This window comes from Hakea prostrata, chromosome 8, assembly GCF_041222555.1.
Source record: "Hakea prostrata isolate BN-2017 chromosome 8, UWA_Hpros_2, whole genome shotgun sequence".
In the NCBI taxonomy this organism is placed as follows: Eukaryota; Viridiplantae; Streptophyta; class Magnoliopsida; order Proteales; family Proteaceae; genus Hakea; species Hakea prostrata.
In genome coordinates, this window is record NC_142607.1 from 3,071,333 (window position 1) to 3,099,138 (window position 27,806).

Here is a 27,806-nt window from a genome sequence, read left to right on the forward strand (position 1 = left end):
TGGGTGCAAACCCAAGACCTCCCCACTGGAGTTTGAGCTTTTAACCATTTAACCAAATCACAATTGACAAGGTCCACTTATTTGCTAAGGGCCTATTTGGTTACATGAATCCAGAGATTTCAAATCTCTGATTCTGTCTGAAATTATACCCGTTTGGGCTTTTAATTCCACTTAACCAACCCACAGATTTAGGACAAGGGGGAATCCACATCTATACGTTTGTACATTCACAACAATCCCTCGTCAAATAGTTTTTTAGGATGATCCAATTTCATTCCACAACCAAACATCTAATTTTATAAATTTAATCTTAGACTTTTTGAATCTCCGACTCATGTAACCAAACAGGCCCTAATAGATTATCAAATTTTTTTTTTATGACGGACACATGTCCATTAGTCACATCTAACGAATGAAGTGATGAACATGTTTTTTTCATCGAAGGAAAATAAAGGGTTAATGACTTTGTTAGAAATTCACATGATAAAATTTCGAAACAAAATTGGGTGAAAATTGAGTTTAAGTAAAATAGTTTTAGAATGGCTATTTAGGAAATTCTAACACTCTAAACATAATAATGACAAATTTCATAAATTTTATTAGAATTTGAACAAACTTCCCACCTTCAAAATACATGTTTTATCAAGCACCTATACTTTGCTGCAAACAGATCAACAAGGAGAATATATTTAACAACTACAATTTAGTGATATATGAAATTTTATATTTTTTGAATTTATTTCATTTTTTTGGGGGTAAGAATTCATCTTAAATTTATACTATTTTAATAGATTTACTAAAACTTTAATCATATATTAAATTAATCCTCCATCAATATCACTGAGCACTCTTCATTTGTTGTTAGGTTCTGTCTCAACTATAAATATGTATAAAATGAATGTATTTAAAATTTTCTTAGGATAAAATTGTCATATCATTCTTTTCAAATGAGTAGCTTTACATAAGCAAAGACAACTACTATGCATGGGTGAGCGTTTTCGCAAGCATATTGCTCATGAAGCCAATGAAGCAGCTAATTGAATGTCAAAGACAGAACTTCCTGCCCAGGAGTCCTCGATGTTCTTTCCGGATCCTCCAAGCTGATCTTATGCCTATTTCCTCTTAGTTTTTTGGTGTCTTAGGTCTTCAACCCTGTTCCTATACTTATACACAAGAGACCTCACTTTTGGCCCAAAAAAATCCTATCGCTTGACCTTATACCATGAAGCATTGATGAGCACTAGAAAGCATAAAATGCACTTTGCCTTGGCTGGCTCTGATTCCTGTTCAAGACTTGAAACACTCAAACCTTATGAAAATGAAACAAAGTTCACATGTATCTTATTAGATACAACATACAAGGAATGAATAACATCTTCATCATTGAAATTCATTCCATTCCTGAAGAATCATTAATCAAATAGAAGTGAGAGAAAAAAATAATCAATTAACAAAGTTACAAGTTCCAAATTGTGATTTGGAAAACCAAACGTTGCTACAGATTTCGGTACTGCTAGCAAGAGCCGTCCATGAAATTCAACAGCAAGTCCCCAACCATACCTCTATCGGGCATTTTGCCAGCTGCACCATAAATTGGAGCAAGCCCTCCCTTAATTGGACCAGGATTTTCTTTTACCTGAAGGAAAAACCAATAGGGAAAAAGAGAAAGGTGAAACAGCAGTTCAGAATTTTTCCTTTTACGAATGTCTTTAGGAGTCCGAAACATCTAGTATGAAGCATGGTTAAGACAGTACAAAAGGATGTATTTTTTCCATCTTTTTCCAGCCACAGGCTCATGAAGCAGGACAAATCAGAGCAGACATGAGCCAGAAAAAAATGAGTATTGTCACCTTACCTAACCAGTGCGCTAAATGGCAGCGAAGTTTAAGCATCAGGTCAGAGCTTAAGAGACATCAAGCCCTAGGTTAAAATATCATACCTAAAAGATCAAGCCATACGATAGCATGCCATACACCCTGAAATTAATAAACTAGCCCAAAAAAATGCTATTTCCAGGTGTCCAAATTTATTTTAGTACTAAAGCTTCCATAAGTTTCCTCTGAAAACTTTGAAACAGATTATAACCTTAGGAAAACCAGAATCAAGGGGATGGAGGAGATGGTGAAGGGAAGAGGGGACTAAATGACCAATGTCAAACTAGTCAAATCAATCCCCCCCCCCCCCCCCAAAAAAAAAAAAAAAAATCTTCATTTCCATGTTGGAATTGGTAGCTTTATATTGGGGGGTGGGGACTATTACATGTACCACCAGGGAGAGTAAACCCCATGACCGCTTCACTAAGAGGTGTTGGTCATTACTAACTGAGCAACCCTATGATGGTACAATTACAACCATGGATTCCCAAACTTGGTAAGACCTGTACAAGGAATAGAATAGAAATAACAGAAAACATAAACTAGCTAGAAATATAAATAGGTCTTCAACAAACTACTTTGAATTATAACTTAGTTAAAGTAATATGTAGCCTATCAGAACAATCATTTTGGATCAGTTGAAAAAAAAGGTGACTTACAGTCTGTACAGACTCCTGCAAATCTCTGAGGAAATCATCCACAACAGGTACATGTTGAAGGGTCACACAGATGTGAATGCTGAAACATCAAACATTGGTAAGAACAATGATTTAACCAATAAAACAAACTAATACTTCCCCAAAAAGAAAACAGCTGTCTAAAAAATTATTTAACCACAAAAGCAGACAGAAAATGTCTCATTAATTAGTGTAACCAAATTCAGGTTACATTTTGGATTGGCAGCTCAAAATATCTGGCTCCTGGACTTCACCTCTGCGAGAAACTTCTCTAACCATTTCATTCATTTCTGCGTTATGGTCTGATCAATTTGGTTATTCTGACTACTGGATGTATAGGAACTCTCCCAAAATAAGCCACATGTCAAATTTGGATATCTTTCTAAACCATTGAACCAATTTAAGGAACTTTTTCCCATATTTTCTCAACAATCCACATGCCTCAAACAGGGTTGAAATTCAAAGGATTTTTTAGTTGCATATGCTTATCTGATGATACAATTTTGGTGGCTGGAACAAAAGCAACAGAAAATGCTGAAGTGCTATGCTTTTGCATCAAAAGTTTAAAGCATTACGACGGTCAAAATAGGATAGGAACTGAGCACGGGAATAGGTGACCGGTAAACACCACAAAATGTATACTTTATATACCTAACTTCAATTGTCAACCAAAGAAAATGAAATAGCAGATGAATTTGCACAAGGATCAAACAAGCAGGGGATGAAGTAGAGAGGAGCATCTAGAAAAGTGTTTAATTAACAAATTTTATAGGATAGCTATAAAACAACTGATTATATGTGAAGTTGAATGTCAGCCAGCTAAGAAAAAAAGGCAGCAAAGCTGGTGCCGAGGGCTTCACACAAGCAGAGCCCGGGGGGACCAGTTTTCCTATGCAGCCTTACCCCACCAATTCTGTGCTGAGAGGCTGTTTTGATGCCTTGACCTCAGGCTACAACTGTGATCCACCAACCAATCCGCTTAGGCCCAGCCCTCCAGCAAAGAAACAAAAAAACTAAAACTGTAGCTGAGGCAAGGATGTAGACATGGATCGAAAGTAAAACCAGAAAAAGCTAAAATAATGAAGAGCTTCAGCATATGATAAGTTGAAAGAAAGTGTTTAAGTAGCATGGACATATGCAAAGACAACCTCTTAATACAGCGGTAAAGATGAGTGGCATTATACAAATTGGAGGAACTAAAATAAGCCAGAGATGGGCCTAAAATGAACTTAAGAGTGTGATAAGAAAAGAAGAGCATGGATTAAGCTGACATCAAATATGGCTACTAACACTGTTCAATGGCATAACGGGTCCATGGAGCCAAATCCATTTCTGTGAGTTGAGTTGTAAGGAAATGACTAGTCAAATCAGATTCAACCCATGAATCCATGATGAGATAACAAGCATTGAACATTGACAGTGTCACAGTATGACCTAAAGAATGTTTGGTTTCCAATAGATACCTTAACATGGCAGAAAAGCTAAGGCCACAAAAATGTTTCAGCTGAGGCTCAGCCAGATCAGAGTATTATATCACCTCAGGAAAAATGAGTACCTGTTAGGCCTTTGCAATGCATTCAAATGCCATCCTCTAGAAGACATTATGTCATTGACCTCAAATATGTCTACACGCTTAGACCCAAAAGCTACAATTGTCATATCTGGCCTTCCAACGATAAATAGCTCCGGAATCTCCTTTATTCTGCAAGCAAGCAAACTGGTGCTTTCTAAGAGAGAAAACATGGAATAAAGTTGAATGTTTCAGTTAATAAAATGCCTTACCCTTTCTGAATTCTCTTTGATATTTCCATGATCACTCTCGTGTTCTCCAAGTATCCTACAGAATTAAAAAGATACAATTATGTTTCACCTGTAACAGGTTTGGTAAAAACATTGAAATAGCAACAACAGAGAAGCAAAAGAAAGAAACTGGAAATGGAAGGTAATCAACACTTCAACAAGCTAGATGATATTTGTGTTTGTTCACCTTCTTGCCCTAAGGACACCATAGCCGCCCAAGCCCCTGCAATCAATCCCCCAGGCCTGCTTCCAGCAATGGTTGGAGAAACATAAAGCCCACCAGACCACTCAGTTACTGTTGCACAGAGAACAGGAGGAATCTAAGTCAACTGAAAATCAAGAAAATAGCTTGACAAGTTACCGACCATTGTTAGAAAAACAAATTCAAAGCAAGCTTAGGGCATAACTTCAGAACCAACATATCTTCCAGGCTGTAAGAAGAAATGGCTAAGCATCTAGGTACCTCTCAGGCCCAAAAAAACTCCAAGCCTGCCAACAGGTCACAGGAAGCTCAAAATTTTGGGAGCTGGGCAGGAATTTCAGCCTGCAGTCTAGGAATAGAAGAAAATTCGACCGAAATTGTCGAAATTTCGGTCAAAATGTCTGCATTTTTCAATAATGAAACGAAATTCCAATTATTTCGGAAAAGTGTCAAATTTCAACCGAAATTTCGGACATTTCGACCATTTCGACCGAAATTTCGACCGAAATTTCGAACATTTCAACATTCCAACTTGTTTTTCCTTAGTTTTTGTTGATTTCTATCCCATTTTCACTTAATTTCCACAACTCCTTTGCCTTCAGACACCTCTTTTGCTCATTTTTTTGCCTCCTAAGCCACAATAGCTACAAAGGAAACTCCGGCAACCATAGAATGTGAAGCATAAGCCATACCCCAACAGTTCCAAACTTTCCCTATTTTATTTTTGTTTTGTTCATGCCTTAAATGATCTTGTATTGCCTTGAAATTAATATATGTTTAGCCTAGGACTATGATCTATGATTGTGTTTTGTTACTTATCTTTTTATTACTTGCTACCATTTTTTCATTCTCTGATTTTAATAATTATTTTCTAAAATTATGTATTTTATTTTATGTATATATGATATATAGGCTTCAACTTAATATATGTGAGACACTATCACTTGATCTAGTCGGTCATTTTATTTTGTTGACTTGTTGTATATGTAACCTGATAAGATCCTTATAATATCTTAGAAAATTAATACAAAGTTGCAAGAATTAACAAGATAGACTCTGGTTTCTATAGTGCCAGTCACCCCCACACCTCACAACGGTGTCCCTCAGCCTACGGCTGCCTAAGAAAGCTCTCATAAAATATTCGATACCTCTCCACTCAATTGTCCCTCTATTTATTACCTTCAACTAACCATAATTCTCTCTCTCTCATCCACATGGCCTCATCCTAGAGCCCTAACACTATCGACCCCTCGAAAATCACCTTGTCCTCAAAGTGATGGAAAATTTGAGGTGTGGTCTTCATGCTTCACATCACATGCTTGCCACATAAACACTAGGTTTGGAAGATTCATGCGTTTCTGCCGCACGAGCAACCTCTCCAATACAGATCTGCAAAAAGATGGGAGAAATAGCATCAAAGCTTGGTGCGATACACTGGGTTTGGAAGATTCTATCGCTGGCAACGAAACCAACGCCCAACTCGAGGTTGCAACTCCCTTGATGCCGCCTACTGTCTGTTGGAATTTCGAGAGGTTGAAGATGAGAATTTCCCCATTTTGTGGTTCGGTTAGGCCCTGATTCGGTAAGTGCTTGGTTCAAAGTAATCTTAGATGTGGGTCGTGGTCTAACCGGGTTATTTGGGTCCAAGTGGTAAACGAGATATATTGGGTATTGTTGGGAGGAAATGGGCCAGGACCCATAGTGGATCTTTGAATCGGTGGGGTTCACACACTTAAACCCATGAGTAAAAAAATATAACCTGGGTACTAGGTTAACAAAATGGGCTAAGCTTAATAGAATGAGCTGGGCCCATAGTGTTGCTTCTTGCTTGTAGGTTGGTTAAACCTAACCACTTGAAATCATGGGCTAAGAAATTTGGGTTAATGCAATAGAATGGGCTTGGGTTTAATGGAATAGGTTGGGCCCAAGGGGGTTTCTTGGGGAAATTTACGGCCCAATATTTGAACTTGGTTTTCTTTGGGCCTAAGTTTGATCCTTTGCATACCTAGGTTGGGCAGAATGGATAAGAATTTTGACTCTTAATATGTGAACCAAATCCATAAACCGGTTTGAGTTGAGTCAAACCAAATCCAAAAACTCCATCGTCTTCTTCCTTTCCTGCGAAACTCATCCACACCGGCTGCAATTTCTAGAATAAGACTTGCGATCAATAGCTTGCAATGACCTTCCTCTTTTACCGCCGATTGAGATTCTTCCTTCCCTTCTTGAGTTGTTTCCAGAAAATATTTCGCAATCATAACCCTCAATCCAAATAGGGAAACCGATCCTTGAAGATCTTCCCATATAGGAAACTTGCCCCATAACCGCAACTTTGTCACACACGAATTCTGCAGAAAATCAAGCTGTCTATGCTCCAATGGTGCCGACAATTCTTCTTCCATAGTTGTTGCCATCACCCATAGGGGTTTTGCAGGAGATCGTGCTACCCAACTATGGTTATCTATCGACAGACTGTGTTTCTCCCATGGTGGTTCTTTAAGAACTCAATTGATGCCTCATCGCTGTTGATTCCCCAAGTCTGAATTGCTTTGATGGTGTTTACAACATCAGTTACTTCAATGTTTTTAGTAAACTTTAAAGGTTCAGCAGGCAATCGTAGGTCTCCTTGTGTGTTCACCTTTTTTAGTTTCACAAGATTAGAAGCCCTTCCAATCTTCTCACCTCCATTGAAACTCGCCCAATCTAATACTGACCATTCCCTCTGGTAGAGCCACTCAAGGGCTTCTCCTTCCAGATGTTGAAGAGCCACACCTAGCCACTGTTCTTCCTCGATCTGGTTCTCCCAGCAGAACAAAAGAACCTCTAAAATCCATCTCTGCACGTCTCCTTCACCAGAAAACGAAGGCAGTGCCATCACCTCCCTGGATCGTGAATGCTCTGATGCCAGTTGATAAGATCCTTATAATATCTTGGAAAATTAATACAAAGTTGCAAGAATTAACAAGATAGACTCTGGTTTCTATGGTGCTAGTCACCCCCACACCTCACAGCGGTGTCCCTCAGCCTACGGCTGCCTAAGAAAGCTCTCATAAAATATTTGATACCTCTCCACTCAATTGTCCCTCTATTTATTACCTTCAACTAACCCTAATTCTCTCTCTCTCCTCCACATGGCCTCATCCTAGGGTCCTAACATAACCATTCTACCAAACAATTCATGTATGTTGATGATTCTATGCATGTATGCAATACAGTTACTACTTGTCGGAACCAGTCATTTTTTAGTATACTTGAATGATAAATTTTCAATGTTTTTTTTCCGGCAAAATACTAGTTCCATTGTGTTTATTATGCTTGAAATAGGTAGCATGCAAGAATCCAAATCATTTTGAGTCCATATGAGGCCCGAAATTGAAGTTTCAATTTCCAGAAAAAAGTGTTCAGTTTCGACCGAAACATCGAAATTCCGTCCTTTTGCAAGGTTGAAATTCCTGTTTCGGTCAAATTTTCTTCTGACTAGGATAGAAGTAGATCTGGGAAACCCAGCCCCAAGTTTGACTGGAGCTTTGAGGCTGGCTGGCTGGGCCTGGAATGACTATATCACAAGCCAGCTCAGGCCTGGCTGAAGTTTCTATACCCCAAGCTGTCCCTGGGTTTCTCAAAACAAAGCCATTGCTCGTCCAACACATCCAACAAAGAGGATAGGGATGAAAGCGAGAGGCAAATCAGATTTTTCGCCTTCAAACTAAGATCAGTCCAAATGTGAGAGGCAACTCCATCGAGAGGAATTCACTTTTTATCATAAAAGATATCTTCTGTTTCTTCTGCTTTCAGCCTTTCGTGTTACCAAAAAGGAGCAGGAAGAAAAAGAGAAGCAGCTGACAAAGCGCTGTGAATAAATATAATCAAGCCAGCTGCAAAGCTCCTTGTGTAAGTGGTAGGTCAAAATAACACAGGCTGTTGAAACTTGCTGATGTCTCTAATAATACAAAAAGGAAGCACAGGACATTTATGTGGCCACAATATTTTAAGGGTTTTGCCACACTCTCAAGCACAATTATCTACCTCTTGATATGGATGCCAGGGAGAACATCAACCAATTAAATGCCAAAATGAACACTGTTCTCCATCTGATCTCAATGCCCTTATGGGTAGTTCCTAAGTTTGTAACAATTAAATATGCCCTAAGATCAACTAAATAAAGTGATATGAAAATTTTCACCATAAACACAAAGGAGCTCAGCTAAGCAGTTTCATTCTATTCCAACTTGGGTTCTGTTGTATTGAATTGAAATCTTGCAATCCAAGAAATCTGGTTCAAGTCTTATGAAAGGTAGCACCAGTAAATAATTATACATTAACAAGAACACGCTGAAAAATTAACCAAAACGTCACTAGACTAAAGAAAAAAACAAATTAAACAAGTGAACCAGTAACAGAAAAGCATGGAGCTAACATTACTACTCAAATATCACTATAATATTAATGTATAAGGATTAAGATATAGGGCTTACCAGCTACAAATTGGTTCTGTTGAAGAAGTAGAAAATAACCAACAAATAAGTTGCATGTCAAACACAGAAAGGAAAATGGTGAGTATCTCACGTGAAATAGCATTAAAAAGGAAATTTGATAGGGATTAGGGACACAAATAAGGAAAGTTGGTAACATAGAAGGACATATCTAAAAACTCAGCCAGGTTTACTAGAGTCCAATCATTGACAAAATGCAGCTGTTCCATGTAGACTATTTATTGCATATAAAGTCAAACACTATCATAGAACAAAGTGGACCCCAACAATACACATCACAATAGGCATCAAGAATTAAGGTTCAGAAACTCAAAAAGTTATAACAAGAACCATTTGCAACTCCCAGAAAATTAGGATATTTCAGAATGGCTAGGTTACCCATATCCCTTAATGAGTCAATGATCATCCAATTGAACATTTACAAATATCACAACATTGTAGCATTTCAACAGCATTTAGTAATCAATATGCATGTTATTAAACAAAGAGATGCACAATATTAGACCCATATTATTCACGTTATTAAACACAAGATGTCAGCATCCACAATACACTTTAGTTTTTATCATTTTTTGCCACTTACACCCAACTAAATTAACATATATGAAAAATGTAAATCCTGCTCTAGAAGGAAGTTTGCACTCTCTCCCAAGATTTCAAACAGATAATACCCCCAAACTCCGCATTTTGACTAGGTATTAGGTTTACTCGTTCGCCAATTCAGCCATTTGGCTGCTCATGCAGTGTCATCTAAAACACCTCCGCATGGAGGTGGCTCTGCAGCTTTCTTAATCACCATAAAATCGTTACATTCCCTGCACAAAGCTCAGCAATGTCTGTGGGGACACCAACAGTAAGCTGTGATCCAATCAAGCATCTCTTTTCCAGTGAGAGGGAGCCTTCTATTCTGCCCTCAAGGGGGGGGGGGGTGTAACAGTTCACATAATAAAGGTATTAAGGATACTTTGTTATAAGCTTTTCTCTTTTCCCTCCCTAGGTACTTTATGTTAGTATGAAAAGCATTGGTGTAATTCTACAAGCTATAAGCAAGTTATTACACATAGTGGAGAGAAATTTGTCCCGAAGCATTTCATGCACTCTTCTTCTTCTGGTCTTCCTTTTCTCCAATCTCACTCCTCTTGTTCACAAATGTCACTTTGAAGTTACTTATTGGATTTGGATTGAATTGTCAAGAACTAAATGACCATGAATTAATCCACCCCTAATGTTCTAGACATTGAGAACTAGCAGGAATCATTCAGAGGTGAATCCTTGATAGGAGGTAGGTACGGTGATCCTTAGGTTTAAAGTACAGACCCCCTTTAACAAGACCTAAAGTAAGAACCCCAAAACACGATACATGTCCCATTAGGATTGCCCACATGCATAGTTACTTAAATATGTGCCACGGACTCAGACCTAAGCTTGATCAATTACGATCTATACTGTGACATCTTCAATTTCTTGTTCTCCATCTTCACCAAGGAACCATCTTTCCAAGTTTCCAATGCAAAACATCCTCTAGGCAGTTCCAGGAGATACAATGCTTGCCTAGGTAGGTAATTCTTATCTGTGCATCTTTGGTTATCAGATAAATGTATACCCAGCAACTGTCCTTGACCCAGTAGTGTGTTTGACATGTAATACTCACCAAAGATAACAGAGGCCTCTGTGACCTTTTTTTTAGGTTAGAAAATCTTTCTATCTTTAACCCTTCTCTACGACAATGGAAAGTGGAAACTTTCAGTCAGCAAGTCAAATGGTTTCCTTTCTTGGCAAATCACATGGGGCCTTGACCCAAGCCCTCAGCCTCAAAAACTTCAGCATGAATAGATGTCAAATGGCCAAACAGACCCCCATCAACCCCCCCCCAACCCAAAAAAAAAAAAAAAAAAAGAGAGAGAGGAAAAGGAAGAAAACAGAGAGTGATACCCTACACAGTACACAAATGTAATAGCTCCAGTTGAACTTGAAATTATTTCAGAATTTAAACAAAATTTATAGTTTACCTTCCTAATTTCATGATTCCTGTACAAAACAATACTCGTTCCTTTGGGAGCCAAACCATATTTGTGCACATCCACAGATATTGAAGTTACTCCTTCAACAGAAAAATCAAAAGGTGGAATTGGGTACCTGGAAATAGAGGTAGGAGAACAAGTGAATACGCAAAAGTAAAACCAAAGAGGTCAAAATGCTGACAAACTGAAGCCAAAATATTAGGAAATAATTTGAACTGGCAATAAGGGTAATGACTCAATAAAACTCCTCTAAAACAAATAAAATAAAAATTCAAACTCAAGCATAACTACTGGTTAAGGAATGAAAAGTTCAAATTAAGACAGAAAATTATTTATTGCAGAACTATCATCATATAAGATTTGCATGATATTGGAAGTCCAAAAGTTAGTTCAATTGGCTATATAGTGATGCAGCATCACTTAGCTGGTTGGATCAACATGATAGGCTTTGGTGACCAAAACCCAGACAGAACTGGTCCAAAGGTTTTTTGAATTATTGTAGTTAGAAGGTAATCTGTTTTTGTCTCCTATTTGTTTTGGGCAAAGTTATCAAGACAATGCCTAGAGTCCAACTGCCTTGTTTGTCTTGTTGCTGCCTTGTTATTTTTTAGCCCTCTCCAGTGCCTTTGGTTCACCAAGGTTCCATGTTACTAAAGCTTTGGGTTAGCTAATAAGAGTTAGATAGAGTTACTGTTTTGCAAGTTTGTATATTCAGGTTTGCAGTCTACAAACAGGAACAGGACATATTCAGGTGAAATTTCCTTTTAATATCTAATAATATGGCTATAAATTTGAGACCCAGCATAACACAATTAAGAACCATTTCTAGCTATGGTAAGTTCACACCATTTACAACCAACATTAAAGGAGTAGCCCAACTTGTATGAGTCAACTGGAGATTTGGATCAGGTTCAGAGAGTCTCATCTGCAGCTAATCGGAGTTGACCAAAGATTATAACTGAAAATGCTGGAAACCATCCTCAAAGTATGGCATCCTGGATTGCTTCCAAGCCTGCCCAAATACTAAAAGTAAATGCAACTTGTTTCGGACACAAAGTATTGAGGTTTATCCATTTTTTTAACTGTTGTAGTTATATACAAGTCATTTTCAGTATATATAAAATTCAAGATACAGAACAGTAAGTTTTTTTGCAAATATTATTTAAAGAAGAAATATTACATGTACTACATGCTGGAAACAGCCTCTCTGAAACAGGGGTAAGGCTACATACATTTAACCCTTCACAGACCCTGCTACATGGCGGGGGCCCTGGGCACTGGATACCACCTTTTTCTTTAATATGCAACCTTATTATGTGCAACAGAAGAGTAGGTTTAAATCAAGTTAAATTCACTTAAATACAGCAGAAATGAAAGCCTTAGCTCACTGAATATAAAGTCAGTCAATATTTCTATGTCATTGATGAGTTTATGCTCCAGAATACAGTTGACCGGGCAATAACAACAATAAACTATAGCCTTAACCCATCTAAATGTGGTAGGCTATACAGATCCTTGCAAACCAAAGTAAGAGAACAGAAGAAATGAAGGAGGATAGAAGCCAACATGAGGAACCAGAAAGATAAGATAATTTTGAACTTGCAAGAATCACAAACAACCACCAAAACAGCAGCAAACTTTATATGTCAACACCAATAGAACCAAAATGAGGGAGTAAAAAGAAAAGGAGAAAATGATCCTGTGGAGCATACCCAAGCTTACGAGCAAAAGGCAATACAAAACCACCAAGGCACAGATCAACATGGAAGCAAATTCCAAAGCTTGATGCCAATTCACCAAGCTCCTGTACATAGTAGGTAAGAAGGAAAGGACATCAAACATACTGATAACTAGCAGGGAGTGTTAATGAACCACACGGAAAATGTTGGAGTTTATATGGAACGCAACACTAACATACTTCAATGGGATCAATGATACCATGTGGAAATCCAGGTGCCGAACCAACAATCTGAGAATACAAACACTCATGTTATTTAAAGTAGAATGTGCAATTCATGCTAAGGAAAAGCAAACTTCAATGGTGACATAGAGATAATAACCATAATTGGTAAAATTCATAATTATGTCACCAACATGAACCAAGGTGTTGGCCAATCCCCATGGCACCTAAGCAAATAACTAGGCAGATCCGAGGTTTCAACGTAAGGTCTACTCTACAATTATATATATATATATATGTATGTATGGTGCAGAATAGTAATATAAATACTTGAAACTGATACTATGTGGAAGACCCAAGTTCAGGTTTCTCAGTCTGGGATCCTTGGCACCATAGTCAACTACCCTCCTTCCCTTGTTCTGCAAAACTCTAACTGAGGGCATGATTTACAACAGAGAACTACCGTTACATACCAAAATTGTGTTCTTGTTAATATATCGTTTAATCACTCTGACATCTGCCTGAAATTCTTCATTGACGGGGACACGCCACAGCTTAATATTAAAATATTGTGCAGCCTTGTCATATGCTGAGTGTGCAGATTCAGGTATTATCCTACATTAGGAGAGAAATCAAAGTAACTACGTAAATACCATATGCAGAGAAACAATGGTTGGACACAATATAGAAGATAAATCTAGAAACCAAGCCCACATTTCAGGTTTGTTGATTCCCTTCTTTGATTTCATATAGTCACGTGAGGATTTCATGGCTAATAGTATACTTTCAGTTCCACCAGATGTCATATTGCCACATATTTGTCCTCCAGAAGCCTTTTCCTTACTGCCAAGTAATGCAGCTGTCATTGCAACTACTTCATTTTCAAAGCGTACCACACTTTGGAAGACATCCATATGCAATGGATTGGTATGTGAAAACCTGGAAAGACAATATATTCCAATTGAGACCAATAAATAGGACAAATCATAAAGTTCCCAATTTCAGATCAATAATACCAACACCGTTCTTTTGCAGATTAGAAAATTTTGAGCCCATACAGTACACAATATTGCCCAATAACCACCAAAAGCAAACCATTTGAACAGTCATAGTATCTACTAGATCAATATCTTAAAGAAGCATATACGTATATGATGCAGTTAACTAATTAAGATAGTCCAACAGGGACAATAGGGCCTCCAGAGAGTTCACTTCAGCCCATGGTTGGGATCCATGAGCCTTGAGCTTCTTACTCCAGAGTTTTGATGTAAATTGGGATCCAAATTCAGCACACAAAATCAACTACAAAACTAGGATTGTGTGGATCCCACAAGAACCCCTTGGGCTTATCCTGCACTTGGAAGAAGAAGTAGAAAAAGGAATAAATATAATGATAGTTGTTGACTAAAAAAATATAGTGATAGTTTGATTCTTCATTGCCGTACTAAATAAAATAGGAGAGAAAATGGAATATCTTTCTTCTTCTTTACAAAAGAGTTCACTGCAGCCCATGGTTGGGATCCATGAGCTTACTCCTGAGTTTTTATGTAAATTGGGATCCAAATTCTGCACACACAATCAAGTACAAAGATAGGATTTTGTGGGTCCCACAAGCTTAAATTAGTTAGTTAGCCATTAAAAAAGTCTTATAGATTAAGATTCAGCTAAATAGAGTTCGATTTCAGTGTATTTATTTATTCAGTGTGTCAAGACTTAAGAGTGATTAGAATTTAGAAGTCCTTTAATTAATCAATTTAGGAATTTTAGGTCTGTATACAATATAACTCTCATCAATCGAAACATGATTTCAGAGAGGGAAAAAAACGCTTTTTTTTTGGAAGCTGTTGAGCTTGGCATCATAGTTGTCATGGTGTCTAGGCAACCTGCGAGTTTGGAAGTCTTGTACGCAATGTGATATCAAAGGAGGAAACAATGGCAAACCAACCAGCCCATGGTTCTCTTTTGGTCTTGACAACAAGGCTGGCCTTGACCATCCTAATGCTTCAGCACACTGAACACACAAGCTTGATTGAGAGGTTTTACCTATGGGTCTATTAGAAAATTGTATACTACTGGAAAGTGGAAACTCGCTGGCGGCTTTGGGAAGATTGCTATTTTTCTTAGTCACTAACTTGGGCTACTCAATTGATGACAATGTCAGATCTTATATCTAGTATCATTTTCCTCGTAAGTTTTACTTAGTTGCTACATCGAAAATCTCTCCATTAGCCAAAGATAGTTTCAATTTTCTGTATGAAGTGTTTCATAGAAACTAAAAAAGAAAAAAGAAAAATTAGAAAGCAGTTCCTAGCCATCCACGATTTGAGTTCATAAAAAAGTAACATGGGTCACTGTGTGACTCAGCATTGGTGAGAGATCAATGGTGACGGACCAGGTTCATTGGTGAGGGACCTTGATCATATCCCCCTTCCCGCTTATTGATCAACAATTCTTCTCCACCAACTTTTTTTGTTTCTAATTTTATTGTTCTGCAATAAACCAAACATCCCATAGGAATTGAAGGACTTATCTACTCCATTGTTGATGCTGATCGGTAAATAGTTGATCTGCTGGGTTTTTTCGGTTAAAGACTTAATAATATCACACCCTGTGATTCAATTGGATGCCACCTTACTACAGTGACCATCAAATCTTCGAAACCCAGGATCTGGATCATGAGTTTCTGACCAATCTTTGGAAGCATAACACCCAAGCTAGCGCTCTCCTGTGAAAGTGGCTTCAGCTTAATCCAATGACTGGATTTGGCTGTAGGCTGCAAGTGGCCATTTTTGGTTCCACCTTGAAACTTTGAAAACCATTTCATATCCACACGTCTAACCATCAAGACCTGATTGAAATTTGGAGGTCTTATCCCATGGTGGGAGTAATACCCTCGACTGGGAGATTTTCCCATCTGAGGTGTTCAGTTTCCCATTCTAAACCCACCTAGTTTTCTGGAAAATAACCCTTTCACAGGCCCACCATTATGCCATAAACTGGTAATTTTAGCTTCTGTTCTACAACTAGACATCATCCCAAGGTATGAGTGTTGTTGAGGATTTAAGAGTTAAAACACCTTTCTGTTCACCTACTGTTATAGTTGTTCCGCTATTTTCTGTTGCTGGAAACTAGTGGTATGATGTACTCTTGCTAGTGCGGGCATTGTGGGCTAGGTTCATGGATACATGTTCAAGTCATAGCCTTTCATTAAAGCAACACTATGAGGGGACGTAGGCTCCCACCAAGACAATCAAGGGGCACACGCTCCAATGCATGTCCTTGACAACTACGCTTGGCATTTGGGACTCGTTCCTGAACTAATTTCTTCTCTCCTCTTCTCTTTTTTTGACATAAAAGAAAATGACCACCTACCAACCAGCCCTGTTTAACATTCAAAGAACACTAAACTATAATTAGCCAAAATTATTCTTAAAGCAACTATGGCCTATGGTTGCTGAACCACTCTTCTGGAGGTCCCATTGAGTTCTACCAACCAAAGTGACAGACCAAACCCCTTACCCCCTCGTGCTTCCAATTTTGCATTTTATCACTCAGCAGACTAAAGAAATACAAAAGAGAATAGAGTAGCAAAATCAAGGCTGGGAACGGATCATGGTGACACCATGCTTTGGAATAATACAGAATAGAAAGAATTCTGCATCAAATAGTCATCCCTTTTGCATGCTTCAATCACTGATGCTGTCATTTTGGCCTTTGAAACATCACTGCCGATTTCCCAAAGAACCCAAATGCATGCGCAGAGTACAAGTTTTCCACAGTTATATTCAACAAAGATGAACAAGACAGATTCTTTCACTTCCCAATGTCCAAAATTACAAGTTGTTTACCAGCACAAAACATTAGCTAGGAGCTTAAAAAATCCTAATGCAACCAAGCATCAGAATATATAAAATATGAGCAGTTAATATGCTATGTTGTACTAACATTGAATATGCGTCATTTATCAATGAAAAGTGGCTCTCAGATTCACTTCCACCAATGTATCTGCAATGGAAAAATAAGTGTAAGAACAATACTTATCTAAAATGTAAAAATTGGATGGGGTGTTTTCAAATGTTTCTGATATCATGTGCATTGATTTTTTATTTTTTTATTTATTTATTTTTTTTTTTTAAGAGGGAAAAAAAGACATACACTGTACCAGAGCATTTGCCTTGCCAAGCCACATCACTCACTTTCTCAAGTTTCATCTTCTCTATGACTCCTCCCCCAAGTCCAGCTATAGGCAGCTCTGTCAGCCAGCTATCTCTTTTAGATGAACTACTGCTAGATTGTAATTTCTCCACAACCTGCACAAATCAAAGATTTAAGTGTAACTGAAAAAAGAGTCAAAGAAAAGGCAACACTACAGGGTGAAGAGCCTAGTTCCGGTATCATGCTTCAAAATTTCCTGTAATAAAAGATTATCAATATGTTGACATGACAGAGATCAACTGCCCAGAGTTCAGAAAACTAAGCCAAGTGGGGCCTAAGCCGAGCAGAGATAGTTATGTTTGGAGAGGAGAGAGTTGAGGCAAGATACAGAGGGCATTGCCATCTTTTACCAAGAAAAACAAAATTATGCACAGAAATCACCTCAATAAAGATATTAGGATTGACCACACAAAACACGTTCTCTATCCAACTAAATAAGTAATTACTACTTCTTTTGAAGAAGAAGTAGAGGGAATGGGGGAGGAATGAACAGACGAAGAAAATATCCTAATAGAAAATGAATAATAGGACTTGAAAATGGGTTCACACTTCCAAACTTATAATTTGTCTCGTACAAAGTGATTTTCCTTGTGTGAACTACCAGGCTGAATTTGGGGCAAGTAGAGCTCCTTGGGGACTCAGCAAATATATGCATGCATCATACTAGTCTACATGAGACCTGGCAAATGGAATTTTTTTTGAAGTGGGAACACATACACGAATATGCAAATACTCTCCCAAGTATAAGATCAACAATAGTTTGCACGAGTTGAGGCTTAAATTTTGCCCAAACAGCCAACAACAGGCTTGACCACACATAATAACTGTAAAATGGAGTGGATGCCATTGGTTCAACAAGAGGGGTACCATTTTTCATCACCATATTCAGCCAGCTGTTGGGGGCGATCAACGTTGCAATTGCAACTGGGAAGCCTGCTCATGTACAGGGGAGTTTGAATATGAATCAGGCCCACTACAGGAAAAGAAGACCTAGGAGATGGCTGTGACATTTGAGGTCATTGAAATCCTTTACTAAATAAACAAGATGTGCAGAAAGGGAAAAAAAGATCTTGTTTAACGCAGGTAGAATGAACCAAAGTGTGACCTCTGTTTTTCTTTTCCCTAGCTCACTGTACCTTCCTGTATATACAATAAGATTGTGATATTAATGTGGAACAATCAAATGCTTTGGTCTAAAAGGTCTTCTGTATGGACCAATAGATCAGATATAGCCCTTGGTGATTAATACATCACATAGATGATAACTCTGGATGTTTGCCGCAATACACATCAATCAGTGAATATCTGTATTACTATGGGCAGCTAAAGTGCAGTAAATACAACCAATACAATCAACCAATTAGAAGCGACAGCTAGGGCCCTGAGTTTTTTAGGCACAGTTGGCACTTTGAATAACCAGAGCTTGCAATAATGTCTCCCCACGAAAGATATTTCACTAGTAGAACAATGCTCGCACACTTCTGCATTCCCACGAAAAATTAATTTAAATGAAAAAAAAAAAAAAAAAAAAAAAGAACCGCAATAACTAGACTTAATTCTCTCTAACTCTCTGTTGTTTGTTGTCTTTATGTTTTATTAATAACAATTTAATTGGTAACTAGTAATTGATGTGGTTTTTGAAACCAAGACAAGAGAAATGCATGTTAATAAAGATTTGGGGAAGTAAAAAAACAAAACAAATCAGACTAACCTTCTGTTTCTCTGCTTCGATGTACTTACTCACAGCAGGAACCAACCTGGACAAGCCCAGTGAAAAAACTATATATTAGAACTACAATTTGAGAAGAATAACAAATTATGTTTCAAAGTGAAATTATAAGAGAACCTTACTTGATGGAGGTCATGAAAAATCCCACAATAACAGTTTTAAATCCCTTCTCTTGAACCAATAAGAGAAATGATTGAAGAATCCATGCAACGAAAACGACGAAGGGGGGAGCGATAAGTAGAGCTAGAGGTTCATACTGAGATAGGAAAGAATTTGCAGAAACCCTGTACAGATTCATCGAGTAATGAAACGACGAACACAAAGACGAAAAATCCATTAGAGAGGGCTCCAAGACCAGAGACCACACCAGATGGCTTTGGTTGTTTTTTATTTGACTCCGTTTAAAATACGTATCCTGGACTCACTCGATTTAGAGTTGAGGATTGAAATGGACACGCGCCTTAGAAGCGCGTGTTACTCAGTCTTGGTGATTCAGTTTTAGTCGCATTCAATTGGCTCCGGTTTGTTATTGGGTCAAACTAACGAGTTGAAAGTTTTTCTTGGTTTTATTGATTTGGACCGGGTTTGGGAAATTACACACTTCCGGCTTTATTCCTTTTTGGTTCTGTAGTCATCCGACCAATAATTTAAGATAATTTAAACCCCAAATAAAATAAACAATATATAAACCTCGAATTGTAAAATTTTTATTTACCGAAATAAATATTATGCTAAAAAAATTTCTTACAAGCAAACTCCAAGGGTTGGTGCTCTTACTCCTTCTCGAAGTCTTGGTGCAACGAAGTGGAGCCCACCTCTGCTCTAATTGGTTGGTGCAAGTTTAATATAAATGTTGCAGTGAATGAGAACGGCTTTGTTCACGAAATTGCTTGGGTCATGGATCAAGTTGAGGTTACAGACTGTCAGATCTGAAATCTCGGTATAAAATTGAATCTCGACCGTTGAATTTCAATGGTCGAGTTCGAAATTTCGACCGAAATTCTAATATGATGGCCCATGGTGTTTGGCTTGACGGTCCGGCGCATCCAAGCAAAGTCCCTTTGCTCAACTAGCTAACATCTTCAAAAATGCAAAAGGTAACTTCATGAGTGGTTTTTCTGAAGGGGAGGTTTCAAAGTTGGTGGTTTTGGTGCAGCTTAAAGCTGTCTATGGGGTCTCTATCTTGGCCAAGATAGGAACTTCTTCCCTCTGGTGGGATGATTGTTATATATGCTTCCATTGTTTACGCTATTAGATCCTTTCTATGGTCCAGGGATCTGATAGAAGGTTGTCACTTGTTTTGTGAGGCTAATTACGTTGCCGATAAAATGTCCAAGATCCATGAGCAACAGGAGGAGAGGATATAAATTTTAAAAAACTCGTAAAATGATTTATCAAAATGCCATTTTGTCTAGATCTGTATCAAATCAACACATTTATTCCTCTATATGTATATACACCCATAATGGAGTTTGGATCATCTCCCCCGGACACTGTTAACCTCAAATTACAGGAGGACTACAAGATTAGGGCAATGGAGTTTTTTTTTTTTTTAATTTTTATTTATAAAACTCACATAATTTGTGGTTGTAATACCGTCAGGAGAGCACTCCCAATCGAGGGAAATGATCCACAATCCCCATAATGGTGGTTCCACTGCAAAACCTTAGAGGTTATGGTTCCATTGGATCCGACTCAATTAGAGGTGTGATACTTGCAATTTGCAAATGGGGCCTCTCCATATCAAGGCTGACGGTCAACTGGTTAAAACCTAAAAGTCTACAACTCCCCCATCATGTAGTTAGGTTTGATCAAATTATTTGGCTACAAGTCACATCTTTGCAATGGCATAGCCAAGGGCTTTGGCACGCGACAGGTTTGGTTGGTATTGACCATGACTTGTGTGAGAGCTAGCTTTTTCCGATTTGTTTCTATAAATATTTTTAATCATTGTGCAGGCTTCTTGCTTAAACTACATATTTTTTTGCAGAAGTACGTATAATTTATACTTGTGGAAAACTCCTCTGCGAGGTGTCATCTTCAAAAAAAAATATTTTATTGTGCATAGCAGTGCACTTTTATGCCAATAAATAAAAAATTGAGATTAAAAACTTTTGTAAAATTAAAATGTCCAAAATAGCCTTCTAACTTATTTGTTTTAAGTATAAAGTGCACGGTTATGCAGAACAGAGAATATTTTTTTCTCCTTCATATAATAATATTTTAATTTATTAAATCAATGTTCATCAAAACCTCTAAAAAAGCCATCACTCGTTAAAGAATAAATTTTACAGTACTGATAAGAATTTCAATATATATCATCCATAGAGTTGTCATATGATCCCACTCAATATATACACATGATATGATTCTTTCCTTTTTTTCTTTTTTTTTCTTTGTTCCCTTCTTTTTGATAAATACAAAATATTTTATGATCATATCATGCATACAACCACATATCTTATAATATATATCCTTATGATTTTTAATATTTGAATTCATTCTCAGAGAGGCAGAATCGATCAATATTTTTCTCCCTTTTAATCTAGAGAATAAAAAATAAATAAAAAATCCAGAGAATCCGTTCGCTTGACTTAATTTCCCACTCTATCTCTTCTTCTCTTCTATCATTATAAAAGGAAGCCACGGTCGATCCCTTCAGTCATTAACAGTTCGTTCTCCGCCTTTGAGTCGAGAAAGGTTAAAGTGAAACTCTTTTTCTTCTATTTCGCTCCATTGCTGTGTTGAATCTGATCAGGAACGATGGCACAGCCAATTATTCCGATCTCTCCTCCTCTGGCAGACGAACTAGACATCATGAGAAGCCTCGATTTCTTGGAGTTGTGGAAGCCATTCTTCCAACTCTATCACCTGATCATTGTCCAAGATGGAGATCCCAAAAGCCTATTGACGCCTTCTTCGCCCTTCTTCTGCAACACACTGTATGACCCATACAAGGAAGATGCAGATTACGTTCGGGGATACCCCGTTCAGCTTAAGACAAGGTGCACCCACCGCAGTCTCTCATGGCCTTTGGCTTAACATTCCTGACTAGTAATAATTTTAACTAATGCAGGTAGGTGGATACCTTAATGCCAAATTGCTTCAATTTCGAACTAGACAGCTAATTTTTCCGCAATAGGCGAAAGCCTAACGGAGCAATGCCATGTGGAGGAAGAAGGCCCATGGGTTGTAAATTTTTTTCCCAAAGAAGAAGCAATGACAGTATCTAGGAATAAGCATCGGCTAACTTTGTGCCAGCAGCTAAGCTACGGTAATACAAAGAATGCAAGCGTTATTTGGAATGATTATGCATAAACCGTTTGTAGGTGGCTTTTCAAGTCAGCCATCAACTTTTGAGAAACAACCTGTCGAGATTTCAGATGCATGATCCGACGGTTGTAAATCTCGCTGAATAGTTAATTGCATTGAATTGAAGCAAGATCAGCCATAATGACAATACCCAAAGGCACTTTATACCCAATGTGTGGAACGAACCTGGCATTTAATAGGGAATTTGGTAGGCACCTCCAATGTACTTTGGGCTTATGGGTGATGGCTAACCTAGTTGTAGATACAATGACATGTGTGTTGGCTCATGTGCCAAGGTATTCTCATTGACTTTGGGTGTTGCACAATAAAAGCGTAGCATCCTGCAATTTATTGTCAAAATTAAAACTTGTGCTCGAAACGAAATCTCGACTATTCATTTCGCAGTTAAACTTTACCAAAAAGAAATTCATTTACACAGAAGGCTGGGGCAGCATTGAAGCGATTGTACATTTCTCTTGCTCCATAAAACTTCCTGGTACTTAAAAAAAAAAAAAGGCATACATTGATTATCTTGTCTAACTGCCTCATCTTGAACTTCTCGCATATTTTCTCATGTATTAGGGTGGGAAAAGGTACGAACTTTTCCTTACAGATCTTTTAATTGGCTCTGGATCTCAGGTGATCTGTGCATGATGATCATCTGGGCCTTGGGGTGAAGCCGTGAAGACAGGTTTGGTTACATTTGGCACAATAAGGCGAGCAACCCTTTTGTAAACTTGAAGAAAGAATACACATGAATCTACTAGCAGGAATTGAAGATGTAATTTCAGTTTGTTTCCTTCCCAGAAGAATGTACAACCATTCAGATATGATAAATCGATGAGTTCTCAAAGCAGGTGAAGGAAAAGTTTGGTCACATTTATCCTTAGAGAAACTAGAAGATGCCATGGTCACACGAATTGAAGCTTGGGATGAGTTCAACCCCCAACGACCTAATGCAACAGGCACTGAACCTGGCAAGGGGAGACCTCTTCCAATGAAAAAAAAATGCTATTATTTTGTTGTTCTAAACTATGTTCCTTATGTCTTTTAGATATTCTCTGCTGACAAGTACCATCTTTCTCTCTCAAATTACTAAATTAGTAATAGGGTTGAATCCTTCAATCTGTTATCTTCTTGTACCTTTAATGAACTCGGCTAACTCTCAAGCAAAAACAATCATGCAGTCAAAGTATCTCTCTGGTGTTTCATTTGAACCCCTGATGTTGTGTCAACTTTGATATCAAATGTAAAGTGTTTATTAAATGTACTTATCAAAAGCTCTAAAACTGATAGAACAAGTTGAGTCAAGTTCTTTAACCTATTTTAAAGTTAATCCAATCTAATAACCATACACCAGAGTAGACCCCATTAGACACAGAGTCATGTCATATATAGATTCCTAGCAATGAGCTCATACAATGCATGCGGGCATGTATCGTGACTACAGGAGTCGATAGTGGAGTCTAATCTGAAAAGCTGGTGGTGGGGTAACTCACTGGCTGTTGCGAAAGCCAAAATAAGGTGCAGCTCCCTATCACTTTATTTCTTCATTTCCTATCAAGTCTAAATTCATAATTTCTAGTGCTCTATATGCTTTGATGCTTCTCTTGTCTGTATAAGCAAAAAAGTCTTTCTCAAAGTGACCGAAAGTACTACTTTTCGATCTGGTAATGGTATCTCCAACTTTAGTTATGGTAAAAAGATTAATGATATGATTGAAGCCCTTAAACATGCGGGTAATTAATAAGCAGATTGTATTGTTCGAAAGAACAAAAAAAGGGGGAAAAATTTATCACCTGGTTTTTAATGTTTCTAATTTTTTATGAGCTATTGATTTTCCTTCAATTTATCCTATCAGTTTGACTCATAATAAAGCTAAACATTGAAAAATGAATTTTCTGATTACTAGAAAATCATACCCTAATTTTTCTTATAATGGATTTGAACCTCCTTTTGACAAAGAGAGTTCCTCCAAAAATATATTAATTACAACTTCATATCTTTAATTGAGTTTAAGGTTGACATGAACATTATCAAGTCTTGGTGTCAATAATTGTCATTTGGGCTCACCAATCCCTTTCTTCTTTCTCAATCAGTCACTAGCTATGAGACTATTGAGATACTCTTCTCTTCCATTTGAGTGAATTGATAGATCAGAAAAAACAAGGCATAGTTTCAAGTTAGGTAGTTTTATTAATGTTTAGACAATTTCTGCCCACAATTTGGACCTTGTAAGACTTACTTGCAACATAGATATTATTGATGTTTCATTTGATTAACCATTTGATTATCTCTAAGTATTAAAATGTCATTATATATAAGTGAATGTAAAATGAAAAATAATCTATTTCATAATTTTAACTACATTCTCTGTTCATTTTGGATTGAATTTCTAATAATGAAATACTTGTTTCATGTTCTATTATATAGGTTAACCCATGCCTTCTCATGTGCCAAATAGTGAACTATAAACACGCTAACAAGAACAAAACTTAAAATTTTTATATAAAATAAAATGTAGAAAATTATGTAAATAAAAGGTTGCCTTGTCATTATATAATACTAATATTCTATTTTTAGTTTCATGTCTTAGATACAAATTATAAGAATTTTTCCGTTCTTTGTACATAATTAAATCCTTGTGAAGGATTCGCGTTAAAGTAACTCTTCCACTTCTAGAACAATTTCTCTTGCCCATGCCTCATATTGTCCATTTTTTGTAAGGTGACACACATAGTCAATTAAGTTTTCTTCTGATTGGAGAATTTAGTAGATAACTTACCCGGATTGAATTTTTTGTTTCAAATTTCAATAATTTGCCTTGGAATTCTCAAACTATTCAATTAATATGACGGCAAAATTTTATTAGTTGGATAATTTTGATTAAAATTTCATTAAGCTCTGTTGGGATAATGTAATTGCATGCTTAGAATGGCCACATTAATCTTTTAACTGGCACAAATAAGGCAAAAGAGAAAACTCATCACTTCTTAAATAATCGTTTGAGATGGTTAAGACAACTTTGATTTCAACAATCAAATAAAGAGAATTGATCACTTGCCCCTTGATGTGAATAAAGTTGAGTTGAGGCCAGTTTTGGGAGCCTAATTGTGCCCACATGGTCGTTTTCGTGTAAAGGGCTGAACTATGCTCACAATGCGTAGCTCTCTTTTTGTACTATGCTTATTCTAGGTAGCTCTCTTTTAGGTATTCGAATCCTTGAAGTGTTGCCAAATTTAATACTAAATGTTAGGTACTTGATCAAATATACGAAAAATTTTGAGACACATTGAACAAACTGAGCCCATCCTTTTAATTTATTCCATACTAGGCTGACTCTATCTGGTGCTTCGACACTTGATTTGGGGGGTATTTATGATCGTTTTGACTTGAATTTTGTTATGTAGCCGAACTTTGAGGCCAATAAACACATTGAGAATATTATTTTGACATAAAACATCACTTAATCTAAAGTTTATGATTGGCACATGTTCGGTTATATGCGGGCAAAACTGGAAGTTTGGAAAACTCATATAAATTAATGTAAACATGCAAATATAACACAAATACACAACTAGTGAAGAGAAGTACTAAAGTCTACAATTCATTATACAATTATGTTGAGTATGGCTCATGCTTCACATTCCGTTGCCAATGGGGGTGTAGGATTAGTGCCCCTGGAGCTTGTAGAGTTCCTACGCCACTGTGGCAAAAATCGAATGAAAAATTGGTGAAAAACCGAATGAAATTATGTTAAATATGGTGAAAAATCGACTTTTCACGATATATCGCCCAAAAATCGGCGATATATGGACGAATTTTGGAATAAATCATTTTGCTAGGGGGAAGTCTTGTCGCCCCCAGTGACATGGCGATATATCGCCGACACATTGAACCTTGGTTACAAGTAGGTATGGATGAGAAAGTTAAAAAAAAAAAAAGGCAAAACGGATGGTTGAGGTTTCACCCTTGACCATCCATTCCATTAGAACCATAGGCAGTTCAATGCTGCACACTACACATTAATTGCACAACACTGAAGCTCCATCCCTAGTACCCATGCACCATTGCAGGCTCTATTAGGAGCATAGCACGTGTCCGATATCCATATACAAGTCCAGTTCAACTTCAGTGTTGTGCATTAATTCTGCTGTTAACGGTCGAGATCGAAATATCGATAAGTATTGTGCATTAAAATGCGCAGCATTCAAGTTTGCCCCACACTTGTAAGGCAAATGGGGAAGAAACATCTGTGGCCCGGGGTGCTTATTTGGCGAAACGCACTACACGTCTTTTTGATAGGAGAGTTTTGGATTTTCAGCAGAGTTCACTGCGGACGCCGCGCCGCCGCTGTCGCCTCAGCATACCGCCTTGCGCCTTCCGCGGTGCCTTTGTTTTTGTCTGAAAATGACGTGAGAAATGGTAATCAAATATACGATGAAGCACATGAACACACATTTTTTCTTTTCTTCACAGGTTTGACGCGTCAAAGATGCTTGGAATGATATTCGTCGCTCGAGTGTCAAAGACAGAGGTTTGGTGGATTGGAAGTTGTAACTGATGAAGAAAATTTGAGGAGCACGTGTGTGGAGATTTTGAACTTTGAAGAATCCGAAACTACTCAGTCTAATGAAGCTTGAATCTGAACCATCTGGGTGGGTATTTGAAGACTAAATAAAAGCTTAACGCACATTGCACACCACATTACTGAGAAAAGTACTCATCGAGAAACAGCGAAGTTTTAGACCTCTTTGTCGTTCTCTTTACATTATTGGCTGGACGTCTCTTCAACGACTACCTCATGTGCTGTCTACACGTGGAAAGCGAGTGTCAAGATCATCATTTCATGGGTTTTAAATTTGAGGAAGTTTCTCAAGCTTCATCGTTTTCTATCCACACACTTCTCGTTTTGATAATAGTCATGCATGGAACCTGTTAGGAAGGAGAGTTTTTCAAAGTTGTATCTGAGAAGCGATACGCGTGAGGTTTGAATTTGGGTTCTTGCCCATCATCACAAACCTGTATCTGGACATATTTCTACAATTGGAGAAACATGGATGAATTCAACCAGGAATTTCTACTCAGAAGAATTCAGCTGATATATATATTTAGAACTATTTTTCAGATTTCATAAACCGATATTTATTTTGTTTGATTTAAAAGGTTTTCAAGATTAATTTGGCTGATTGCAACTGATTCTCATGTGTTCAGGCTAATGCTATTGTCATTCTGCTTACATTATTGACTCTAAAGAAATACTTGTCTTAACCGTACAAGTTATTTGGTTTACTTCAGTTAATTTCATTTTTCATGTGGTTTTAATGTCCTTTGGAAGAAAAGAAAAAAAAATCCTACCTGGTTGTATCATTAATCTTTTTTTGATAATAAAGCATAGAGATGATTTTTTTTTTTTTTTTTTTTTTGCAGTTTTTAGGCAGACATAGAGATGATTTATTAACATGAAAAACACCTAGAATTGAATAGAGTAGAAATAGATCATTCTATCATATGCATCGGAAGTGAATTATTTCATTTTATTGGTTGCCAGCCTAGTTGCAAGAATCAAGAATGTAACATAAT

General features: G+C 37.4%; 1 protein-coding gene and 1 pseudogene across 1 annotated transcript; one reads left to right on the forward strand and one right to left on the reverse strand.

The window, feature by feature from the left end:
• Positions 1–748: 748 nt before the first annotated feature.
• On the reverse strand, positions 749–19,311 carry LOC149006288 (sphingosine-1-phosphate lyase-like). Its single transcript, XM_089166404.1, has 15 exons — positions 19,034–19,311; positions 18,894–18,939; positions 17,123–17,277; positions 16,913–16,972; positions 13,682–13,906; positions 13,441–13,582; positions 12,986–13,036; positions 12,780–12,871; positions 11,056–11,182; positions 9,029–9,044; positions 4,539–4,646; positions 4,334–4,388; positions 4,107–4,253; positions 2,534–2,612; positions 749–1,636 (listed from the first exon to the last, which is right to left on the reverse strand). Exons 1-15 carry the CDS (start codon positions 19,246–19,248, stop codon positions 1,514–1,516), a joined length of 1,641 nt encoding a protein of 546 aa, XP_089022530.1. The 5' UTR covers positions 19,249–19,311; the 3' UTR covers positions 749–1,513.
• Positions 19,312–22,258: 2,947 nt separating this feature from the next.
• On the forward strand, positions 22,259–23,277 carry LOC149006289 (putative UDP-arabinopyranose mutase 1; annotated as a pseudogene).
• The last annotated feature ends 4,529 nt before the right edge of the window (positions 23,278–27,806 follow it).